Source organism: Mastigoproctus giganteus, chromosome 9 (genome assembly GCF_048544385.1).
Source record: "Mastigoproctus giganteus isolate SK-2022 chromosome 9, ASM4854438v1, whole genome shotgun sequence".
NCBI lineage: Eukaryota > Metazoa > Arthropoda > Arachnida > Uropygi > Thelyphonidae > Mastigoproctus > Mastigoproctus giganteus.
In genome coordinates this window covers 58,335,480-58,347,962 of record NC_143583.1, presented here as the reverse complement: position 1 = coordinate 58,347,962, position 12,483 = coordinate 58,335,480, and the positions used below count along the sequence as shown (strand labels likewise).

General features: G+C 38.1%; 1 protein-coding gene across 4 annotated transcripts in view; it reads right to left on the bottom strand.

Annotated features, from left to right (window-relative positions):
* The window catches only part of LOC150080269 (uncharacterized), a 604,576-nt gene that overhangs the window by 73,080 nt on the left and 519,013 nt on the right, over window positions 1-12,483 (bottom strand). For all 4 annotated transcript variants that reach the window (XM_090381639.1, XM_090381640.1, XM_090381641.1 and 1 more), the window contains one exon: window positions 2,890-3,055. In XM_090381639.1, the coding sequence (XP_090237765.1) occupies window positions 2,890-3,055 (166 nt within the window). The remainder of the gene's footprint in view (window positions 1-2,889; window positions 3,056-12,483) is intronic.

The window sequence follows — 12,483 nt, the reverse complement described above, 5'->3', positions numbered from 1 at the left end:
CAGGTTTTGAGAACAAGTGGAGAAATACCATCAGGAACTGGAGCTTTCTTAGCATCAAGATTCATCAAAATTCTTCTGATATCCTTTTGACGGAAGACCACAGGAGGCATTGAATGGAGAGTGTTGGGAATGGTGGGAGGTGTTTTACCAAGATCATTAATACATGAGCTGGAAGAAAAATGGGATGCTAGCAGGTCAGCTTTATCCTTGGCTGAAGTGACAACAGAACCATCTGGTTTGGACAGAGGTGGGAGCAGAGATGGGCAAAAGTTGCGGTCAATAGCTTTGGCAAGAGACCAGAATGCTCGGCTACCATTAAGGCAAGAAGCAAGTTTTCTACTCTTAGCCTGTTCAAACTCTAGTTTGGACTGATTAATAACTGCTTTACAATTGTTGCTAGTTTTGGTGTAGGCAGAAAATGAAACTGAAGAATTAAAAACAAGCCAATTACGATATGCAATATTCTTCTCTTGGACAGCCTTAGCACATTTATTGGAAAACCAAGGTTTAGATAAAGGACGAGATTTTAAAGTGGAGTGTGGGATAAAGGATTCCATTCCTGCAAGAATAATTTCACTGACACGATCTGAGCAAACGTTGACATCAGAAGTTTTGAAACAGTAATCTGACCAAGGAAAAGAAGAAAAGAAGTCTCGCAGGTCATCCCATTTTGCATTCTTGTAATGCCAAACAATACGAGGTTGGGAATAGCCACGAGATAAAGGTTCCATTGGAGAAGAAACAATCACCAAGTTGTGATCTGAAGTGCCTAAAGGACCTCTGACTTCGACCGTGTACTTAGAAGGGTTGTTTGTGAGAAAAAGATCAAGAATATTGGCTGTATGATTAGGTTTGTCCGGTATTCTTGTAGGTAAATGAACAATCTGTGCTAGGTCATTAGTAATTGCAAAAGCCTCGGCATCTCGACCTGCTGGGTCGGTGTGACTAGAAGACGGAAGCCAGCTGGAGTTGTGAACATTAAAATCACCAAGGAAAATTACCTCACTGTTAGGAAAGTTGGACTGGAGAAAGTCAAGTTGCAAAGAGCGGAAGTCAAAGAGCTCCAAGTGAGTAGTGGAGTTGGGAGAACGGTAGAGACAACAGATGAATTTGACACAATGAGGTAGAGAGATTTTAAGCCAGAGAAGATCAAAGAGAGGAGATTCCAAATTGCCAAGTCTCTGACAGGGAATATCAGAACGGACATATGCACAAGTACCACCTTTGAGGCGAAAGGAATCATAAAGAGAATAATTTGGGCATCTGAGTTGAGCAGTAGTTGAATCAACCGATAACTGAGATTCGGTCAGAAAAAGTACATGTGGTTTGGCAGACTGCAAGTGGAAATGGACATCATTGAGATTAGAATTGAGACCACGTACATTTGTGAAATGAATTAGGAAGTGCTTGGGAGGTTTAGATCTTTTTGCAGATAAGCTTGCTCTATTAGTTTGGCAATTCATGGTGTATTCAATAGTAAGAAAAAGTGGGTGGGACATGCTGTATGAAGTAATGAAATTTTTGGATATGGTGTACATGTGGTAAGAATATACCCAGATCCTTGACATAACGTGGCCTCGACAATGCTCCCCGCATACACACTACTCGGACTCCCTCCAGTCACTATCTGGCAGAGTAGAGGTAGCAAGATTATACACTAGCTGATCCAGAAGCCTCCTAGAGAGTTACCAATAGGTTCGGTCCGGTGTACTAACTGGCGGCTGGCCTGCGAACACCGTTTTAGAGCTGTACCCTCGAAATGTAAGGAATATTGGATCTCGCCACAACGTTCATCATAACCTCAAAAGTCATCAATCATACTGCATGATGGAAGAGATGGGGAAGGGTTGACCAGAACTTAGCTCTAGAGACTAAACATGGGTTCCACCACTTCAAGCCTCCAATGAACCCCGGGGGCTCACATCTGGTGAGTATGGGCTTGACACACCCAGGGTCCCGAGCTATATATCATCATTCTTCTCTTTCTTGGTGATTCCCTTCTACTTTTGACTCTCTCTCTCTCTCTCTCCCTCTCTCAGGGTAACTCGGGAACTTTTTTTTTTCCTGGTGCATCATAAACTTCAGGCTTCCTTGCACCATATGGCTATTAATAATAATAATAATAATAATAAGCATAGTGGTGGTATTTCACCGCTTGATGAGAGTCATCTACCACCTAGTACTGTCTGGTAACATAGAGGGGGGGGCGTTCCTCCATGTGGTGTGGGCACCACACCTCGACCCCCTGCTTACGTTGGTTCACACCTGGGTGGTCACCCACCATGTACTTGTGCATGGAGGTTATACCCAGGATTACTAACAGTCCCACCATCGTGAAGGTGCAAGCAGAGGATTTGGCTGTCACAAACCGTTCGGACTTCGCCAAAATTGGATCCACTTGACTTGAGTGTCACCCGAATATCAGTTCCATCAGCGTTTTAAACTCCCAGGTAGCAAGTACAGCTTGTCTGGCATATCTGAGAGAATGTCTGTGACAACCTCAAGGCCCAGGGTTGCTATGAAGAGCTTCGACTGTATTTGTTATTGTATCTGTATATCATGTATATGAATATTTAGTTATTTCACATAAGTTTGTTCTATAATTCAGCCATAACTGCCTTTTTATAATCATGTTAAAATGTGCAATAGCTATTCACATTACATTTAGAGTTCAACCCTGAACTCACTGTGTCATAATTTTTCTTACTTTCCCAACTCTCACCACAACACTATCCTAGGACCATATATGATTAGAGAGAAGTTGGGAAAGTTGGATTCATTGTCTACATTCCGTGCAGTTTATAATTATACTTTAAAACAAAAAGAGAAAACAGAATAAAATTTATGTTAGAAAAGTTGCTTGAACCATATTTTCTAAAGATTACTTACGTTACATAAGCCAATTCACTCTTAAGTCGTTTTACTCGTCGCCTATAGTAAAGTACCAGTAATATGATTATTACTAATAATATAGATGCCAAAATTATTCCAGAAATTACACCAGCAGTAGACGTGCTATCGTCATCCTTTTTCTGTACACTGCTACTAAGAAGACCTATAACATGCAAATATGTCACTTTATTATTTACCAGTTAAAAAATTGCAATTGAAATTAAGCTATTCTGTCAGATCATTAGTTTTCTAAAGACAAACATTTATATAGTATGCATTCTAAAGTGCTACTCTCATATGAATCCAAAATAACTGCACATTACAAAATATTTAAAAAGGTACAAAAATTTCTTGTATAAATAATTTCATAAGTGAATAAAACAGTTAAGGAGTATCTCTCACTTCAATACATAAAATGGCAGATATACCATTAGTGTAAAAGGTTCTAAGTGGTACAAAAATTGACCTTGTCATATGTATGTAGACAGACAAACATTTTTCATGTGTGGACTACGGGAAGTACATACAGGGACATTTCAAATAATGCTTGTTTATGTATCAACTTTTCCATTACATGTCACCATCTCTTATCTATTTTTACAACTAATAGATTTCACTAGATGGCAGCAGCAAAATAGCACTGAAATTAAGGAGAACACTTGAGACACCTGTTAGATACTGTTTTCTGATTGGGCTCACAAAAGCTGAAATTGAAGAATTATTTGGAATTCTGATCCGTAAGTTGATGCAACTGAAGTGAGTGATAGATGAATAGAAGATATTAGTACTTAAAAAAAAAAAAAAAAGTAATAAATTTATTTCTTTTTATGAACTTTTTTGGTATTTTAAAAATTTCTGGTTTGATTTTTGACAATATTTTTACAATCATGTCAAATTAAGAAAAAAAATAATACATTAGAACCTGGATAAGAAATTCCTGCATAAGAAGTTTTCCCCTATATTAGGTTTGGTTTCTTAATTTCCGATTTCAACTCTATATATTGTAAAATATTATTTCCCTGCATAAGACGTTTCCCAGGTAAAACGTTTTTCCCTGCATAAAAAGTTTGTAATAAAGAATACAAAGCGTATTATTATAATGATGTTTTCCCACTTAATACGTTTTTTAAATATAGAAATTCTTCATTTTTATATCAAAAAAATATAAAACAATATAAATATTTTGGTAATCGAACAAGTTAGTGCCAAGCATCATTTTAGTTCATAGTAAATCACTGAAGTAGGTGAAATGGCATCGTTTTTATTACTTCTCATATTGTAAATGCCTTCACAATGAGTTACCCTGATATTGCACTACCTCGAATAAGCAACACTTCACCAGTGGAGAAGACTAATGTTACTTATTCTCGGAGGATACCACCACCCTTGAGTGGTGGTATCCTCTGAGAATCCACTGGCGAAGCAATATTGAACTACCTTATTCAAGGTATTTGAATATCAGGGCAACTCGGGAAGGCATTCACAGTCTGCACGGGCAGCACAGTGGTATCGTCACCATCCTCCCCACACTGGGTGGAAAAGGCCTGGGTTCGAATTCCTTCAGTGACGCGAAGAACTTTAATGGGCTTTTTTCACTCCGTGGCTGTGTTAGTCAGTTTTAGGTGTAGATAGCAAGGTTTTTCCCCTCAGAAACTGGGTTTTTTTCATCTAGCAAAACAGGCAAATCGACCAGAGAACACATGCAATTTACAGACACTAAACGTGTTTATGTAATAAATTACGGCTACCATAATATAATAATTATTTTTTTTGAAGGCATTCACAATATGAGACATAACAAAAATGATGCCATTTCACCTATTTTGGTCGGTGATTTACCATGAATTAAAATGATGATCCTTGGCGCTAACTTGTTCGATTAGTGAATTTTGTAGTCTGAGGCTTTCAGCGCTAAAACCTTTTTAATATAAACATTTTAATATAATGGAGGTGACATACTGGAATTGTTTTCATCGATATCCATAATTGAATAGCGAAGACCACGTGAAGCACAGTGAAGCATTTGCTGCTAAGTTCGAATGGTTGTGAACAGCTCTGAATTAATTAGTGGAGTGTTGCTCCGTCTTATTGTAATTGTGACCTTTTAAGGTATGTTGAAACCCCAAAGCTCATTCTTCCAACTTGGTAATGAGTTTAATGAACAGAATGTTAAGCAATTAGAAATCCTCATTTTAAATATGTTTCCCATAGGCAGAGTAAAATATAAATTCTGAAATAGTACTTAAAATCAATCTTTAACTTATGTATGTGCATATTTTCTTTTTTATTTGTGTAGTTAATATTTCATACCCCTAGGTCATTTTCCCTCATAAGAAGTTCTAAACCTCCAGTCCCTTGGAAAACTTCTTATCTGGGTTCTACTGTATTTAAAAGAATTTATACACAATGCTTTCATTTTTAAAAAAAACTTTAAAATTTAATGAAGAAATTTCCTCTACACAGCCTATCCCAAACACATTCAGTGAAATTCATTAACGAAAGACTTATCAGAAGGTGTACAGTATAATGATAAATACAAAGTAACACATGATCCCTTGAATTAGAGATTTTTCCAGAGGAGAAAACAGACTGATATGTGGAATTCTGGGCAGCAAAGAAATGGAGACCAACCTGGAGTCCAGCACAAGGTTTTCGGTTAGGTAAAAATAGTGTGGAGGAGTGATAAAAATTTATGCATAGCATACCATCACTTCTGGTTCAAGAAGATTTCGTTTTATTGAGAGAATCTATTGTCAGAGAAACAGGTAACATTTTTTGTAATAAAGATAGGTGGACTAGAACCAGAGTATGTTTGCCTGGAACAACAAATGATGATGTTACCAACAGATTTTAAGGAAGGGGAGTAAAGAGAGCATTATTATTATGTGCTGACTAATCATGTGACTTGTGGCAGAGAAGAAAAATACATTGCATGCATATAAATTATCAGGTGACACAGAAGCCTATAGTAGATATAAGCTAGTCCGTAATCATGTCACAGAGGTTAGGCAAGTGAGGTCAGATTAAAAGAAATCGTTGGCAAAGGATGCAAAGAAAAACAGCAAAGACTTCTTTACTTATGTAAACTCTAGAAGGAAAGGAATGAATCCGATTGGTCCCTTGATATCGATGGTTCAACTGTTGATCCTACTCAGATGGCTGACAAAACAGGTTAGGCAAGTGAGGTCAGATTAAAAGAAATCGTTGGCAAAGGATGCAAAGAAAAACAGCAAAGACTTCTTTACTTATGTAAACTCTAGAAGGAAAGGAATGAATCCGATTGGTCCCTTGATATCGATGGTTCAACTGTTGATCCTACTCAGATGGCTGACAAAACTGAATGAGCATTTTGCAACTACATTCTCACATGAGGAATTCTGGAGGAAGTGGAGGACAGAAGCTTATTAAACTCTAGTAGGGAGCTAAATGATTTTGTAATAACTGAGAGCAAAGTGGAGGAGAAATTGTTGAAGATAAACATATGGATGGAATCTATCCAGTTATATTATTATTTTCATTTTTATTTTCTTCTTCTTATTATTATTATTTTATTCTTATCATTTTATTTTATTTTTTATTATTTTATTATTAATGTTATTTATTTATTATTATTTATTTTTTATTTTTGGCTGGTGCAGCATAAGCCATAGGCTTCCTTACACCATGTGGCCATTGCTAATACTAAATACAAAATATTAAGGAAGGCAGCAAAGGAAGTAAGCAAACCGTTAGCTATAATTATGAGAGCATCCTTTGATTCAGGGGAGGTCCTCACAGACTGGAGAGATGTGCAAATGTATCTTCAATTCACCAAGGGGGATTCAAAGGGTGACACGAGTAATTACAGACCTGATAGTTTAACTTCTATTCGGGTGAAAATAATATAATGGAGTCTCTGGTTAAAGAAGCAATGCAGAATCATCTAGACAAGGCTCGAGTTATAGTTAAGACATAAAATGGGCTTGTTAAGGGGAAATCGTGTCTGACCAATTTCATTGGATACAATGATGTGGTCACAAAGGAACTGGATGCAAAAAAGTTTTGATATCATATACTTGGATTCAGGGGCGTGTCAAGGGTGTTTGCCGCCTGGGTGCAAGAAATAATTTGCCATCCTTTAGGCCTTTAATCAACAGTTTTCTCAACAGTCACTGAAAAGTTAATGAAGACGAGTTCAATTCACACATACATGTCTTATTTTGAAGACTAAATGCACAAGGCATATGGGTTGAAATTAAGGACCAACACTATTTCTAAAGGTTACAACCACAAAATCTTTACTTAAGGTAATCTTTACTGATGAGAGTAGATTCAGTCTCAGCAGCGATTCTGGACATCAGCTAATCTGGCAAGAGGTTGGTACACGGTATCATCCTGCAAACATCACTGAAAGGATCGAGGCAGTCGAGATGTTCTCGTCTGGGGAGGCATTATCTTGAATGGACGTACGCAACTCCAGTTACTGGAAGGCGGTACTGTAACAGGTGCATGCTACTGTACTGAGGTAATCCTTCTCCACGTGCGTCTGTTCTGAGGTGCCATTGGCCTCGAGTTCTTGTTTACGGATGATAACGCCACACCCCATTGCACTGCAGCTGTTGATATGCTTTTGTAAAGTGAGAACATTGTTCATATGGATTGGCCTGCCCATTTTCCACGGATCTAAATCCCATCAAACATATATGGGACGCTCTGGGTAGATGCCTAGCGGCACGTCCACACCCACCAGAAAATCTTCACCAGCTGAAGATGGCGCTGACAGAGGAATGGACAGGCGGTGCAAAGCTTGCATCGACATTAGGGGTGGTCATATCTCCTACTGAGGCCCACCTCTTCCTTTTGTTCCATCTTTGGCACTGATGCATCTATATCATGGCAGTTAGTGCTATGCTGCCATTTTTGAATAAAATCTCTCTCTGTACCATTTTGTTCCCGTTGTTGTGTTGGTCTTGTTTCCTTCATCATTTCTGTACCTCAAGAGGTTCCTTTGGTATGCTTTTTCCATAACCAGGTCTCTCCTATGAGAAGCTACAAGTGAAAACCTGACTGGTCCTTAAATTTTGCACACCAGTGTATATAATATTGGTGTAAACACACCATAGTTTACCCATAAGTTTAACTACATGTAGTAGTGTAAAGGCAATGGTTTGATTTTATCTCATATTTTGGCTACCTTCACGAGATACCAGCTATTGCACTACTTTGAATAAACAACGATTCTCTAATAGAGGAGACTACTGTTATTTATTCTCAGTGGGCACCACCACCCAGACGCGTTTCGGAGCTTGTTAGCTCACTCATCGGTGGGTTTCTCCTCTACTTAACTACTTAGTTGTTTATACAAAGTAGTGCAATACCTGGTTGTGAAGGTAGCCACTATATGAGATAAAATCAAATGCCTTTACACTACGAAATGTAGTTAAACTTATGGGTAATAAGCTTAACTCTCTACTCTACATGTTAGACTGTGGTGAATTTATGCCAATATTACATAGTACATGTCTTATGGATCTATGTCTTTACATTAGTCTGGCAAAGATGCCGGTCCAATACTGGTGCATCATCTGGTCGTCTTAACGATCATACGATGACCGTCAAAAAAAAAAAAGTCAAACGCCTTTCAGCTATCAGTCAAATTTATTCATTTGCCAAATGTATAGGTTAAACATTTTTTTTATGGAGCAATAAAAACGCAACTAGCAGATATTCTTTACCACTTTTAAATTTAATCTATAAAAAATTTGATAGAGATATAGAGCTCTGCATTGAAAATAAAAAGGGAATATTAAAATTAATAAACTCTCCATTTAAAGTTTTATAATTATATTTTAATTAAAGATACAGAAAGAAAATAATTGCATAACATAAAACAAATGGTTTTTCTTTCCACGTTTATCACAAATATGAGATGAAAAAAGAATAACAAAAATAAAAATTACAGACAGATTTAAAAAAGTAATTTCTATTAACTGCAGAAAACAAAACTTTTTATAGAAATATCAACACAAAAAATAAAAGAAATTCGATGTTTATCACAACAAAGAAAAATATATACCTATAGTAAACTATATTAACAACAACAACTGCATTACCTATATATCGTTACGTAAAATCAATTTTCCTTGCTTTTTATAATTTTTTGTTGAGATTTGTAATATAAGAATTATATAATTTAATAGCCTTTAGTGCTGGCGCCCCTAAATAATCAGGTACAATGCACCCTTTGCACCCCATGTCGGCGTGCCTCTGCATGGATTTCAGAAAAGTTTTTGATACTGTTGCACATAAAAGACTGCTGTACAAATTGGAGCAGCGTGGCATTATGATTATGGGCAAATTACTGCTATGGATAAAGGGATGGTTGAGTGGGAGAAGCCACGAAGTGGTAATCAATGAACAGTGCTCTTCGTGGACTAATTTATTAATGGAGTCCCTCAGGGTTCGGTGCTGGGCCCACTGATGTTTTCTATATTTATATAGAAAATAACTCTTAATAAACTACAAAGTAGTTGTTGTAGGCATCATTTGCTCTTTCTCATATTGTGCTCTGCCTTCACGACGAGTTGCCATGATATTGCACTACTTCGAATAAGTAACGGTTCACTAATAGAGAAGGCTATTGTTACTTATTCTCAGTTGAGTACGACCACCCAGACAGCACTGTTTCACGGCTATTGGCCGATCATCAGTGGGTGGGCAGGTACCCTGGTATTGCAGACATGACGACCCAGTTGTGAAGTTGATCACACAATATGAGAGATGCCAAGAGGTGTATTGACTACTACTACACCTCTTGGCATCTCTCATATTGTGTGATCAACTTCACAACTGGGTCGTCATGTCTGCAATACCAGGGTACCTGCCCACCCATTGATGATCGGCCAATAGCCGTGAAACAGTGCTGTCTGGGTGGTGGTACTCAACTGAGAATAAGTAACAATAGCCTTCTCTATTAGTGAAGCGTTACTTATTCGAAGTAGTGCAATATCATGGCAACTCGTCGTGAAGGCAGAGCACAATATGAGAAAGAGCAAATGATGCCTACAACAACTACTTTGTAGTTTATTAAGAGTTATCTATGGTGTATCTAAACACCGATATTATATAGATACCAAACTCTTAAAGTATTATGCCTTGTGCATTTATTTATTTTAAATAGAAAATAACATATCAACAATATCAGACTTAATGTCCAGGTTTGCAGATGACACAAAAGTAGGCAAGAGTTGTTAATAGCAATAATGACAGTATTTCTTCTCATTTTTTTCCAACTAATATATTAATGATCTTGGTAAAACACCTCACACCATTCCCAATACGCTCCAATTAATGTCTCCTGTGGTCTTTCGTCGAAAGGCCTTTGAGGTTGTCACAGACATTCTCTCAGATATGCCAGACAAGCTGTACTTGCTACTTGGGAGTCTAAAACGCTGATGGAACTGATATTTGGGTGACATTCAAGTCAAGTGAACTCAATTTCGGCGAAGTCCTGACGGTCTGTGACAGCCAAATCCCCTGCTTGCACGTTCACGATGGTGGGACTGTTAGTAATCCTGGGTATAATCTCCACGCACGAGCACACTGTGGATGATGACCCAGGTGTGAACCAACATAAGCAGAGGTCGAGGTGTGGTGCCCACACCACATGGAGGAATGCCGCCCCTCAGTGTTAACAGGCAAGACAACAGGTGGTAGATGACTCTCATCAACCGGTGCAATAGCACCACTTTGCTTATTGGAGGCTTGAAGTGGTGGAACCCGTGTTTAGTCTACAGAGCTAAGTTCCGGTCAACCATTCCCCATCTTTTCCATCATGCAGTACAACTGATGAGGTCATGATGAACATCATGGCGAAATCCAATCTACCTAACATTTTGAGGGTACAGCTGTAAAACGGTGTTTGCAGGCCGGCCGCTAGTTAGTACACCAGACCAAACCTATTGGTAACTCTTTAGGAGGATTTCGGATCAGCTAGTGTGTAATCTTGCTACCTCTACTCTACGAGATAGTAACTGGAGGGAGTCCGAATAGTATGTATGCAGGGGAAGGGCCATTGTAGAGGTTACAACCTCTATAATGCCCCTTCCATGTCAAGGATCTGGGTATATTCTTGCCATGTGTACACCATATCCAAAAATTTCATTAGCATTAGTAGAGGCATACGATGCAAGAAAGCAAGCTTATGCAGAAATAGGCCAAAAAAAAAAAAAAAAAAAAAAAAAACCACCCAATTTTAGCCCACCATTCATTCCAAATGCCTGTCGAGCTCAGTCTTAAACGTATTTAGGCTATTAGCATTCACTACAAAAGTAAGTTGGAAGCCTGTTCCACCAATCAACTACCAGCGGGCTAAAGGCAAATTTCTGCGCATCTATTCTACAACTGTCTTTCCTCAATTTGAATCTATGCCCTCTCAGGTTCTTAGTCTGAGCAAGAGAAAGAATCCCATTAGCATTCAGCTTTCTAAACCCATTCAAGACCTTATACAGCTCAATCAGATCACCTCTTAGGTGCCTACTATCCAGGCACTGCAATTTGCAGAACTTAAGCCTTTCTTGGTAAGGCACCCCTTTGTTCCTCAGTGAACTTCATATTTGCTGCACAATTACCTCCAGGTATTTTTCAATTTCCACTTCCCTGATTATAGTACCACACAGCTGGTACATTTTTCTTCGGTTATTGTTACCCATATGCAGTACTTTGCATTTGCCAATGTTAAACTTCAGTTACCACTTCTCAGCTCATTTTTCCAACTTATCTAGATCCAGTTGGATTAGCATACTGTCTTTACTGTCGTTAACAACCCTGCCACCTTTTGTATCATCTGCAAACATGGACATTAAATCTGATATACCTTCATCAATATCATTGATAAATATACAAAACAACAATGGGCACAACACTGAACTCCACTAATAACTGTATTACTTCATACAGCATGTCAACCCCACTTTTACTTACTACTGAATACACCATGAATTGTCAAACTAATAGAGTAAGCTTATCTGTGAAAAGCTCTAAACCTCCAAAACACTTCCTAGTTTATTTCACAAATATACATGGTTTCATTTCTGATCTCAACGATGTCCATTTCCACTTGCAGTCTGGCAAACCTATGTACTTTTTCTGACAGAATCTCAGTTATCAGTTGATTCAACTACTGCTCATCACAGTTGCCCAAATTATTCACTGTATGATTCCTTTCGCCACAAAGGTGATACCTGTGCATATGTCCGTTCCGATAATCCTTGTCAGACTTGGTAATTTGGAATCTCCTCTTTTCTGTCTTCTCTGGCTTAAAATCTCTCTACCTCATTGTGTCAAATTCATGTGTTGTCTCTACCGTTCTCCCAACTGAGTTCTCCGAGTCTGGGTGCGAGGTTGGCCTGTGCAGACGTTGCTCCTTAAAGCTCTTCAAACAGAGTTTTTCCTGATTTATTTTCTGCTTTATTAGTTAAAATTGTCATATTAACTTTTTTCTAGAGTAGCTTTATTTTCCTAGTTACGATACTTAGTTTAAAGTTTAACTTAGACAGAGATTCTGTAGATATTACTTAGTATCGGTAACGGTATCAAATCCACGTGTCACAA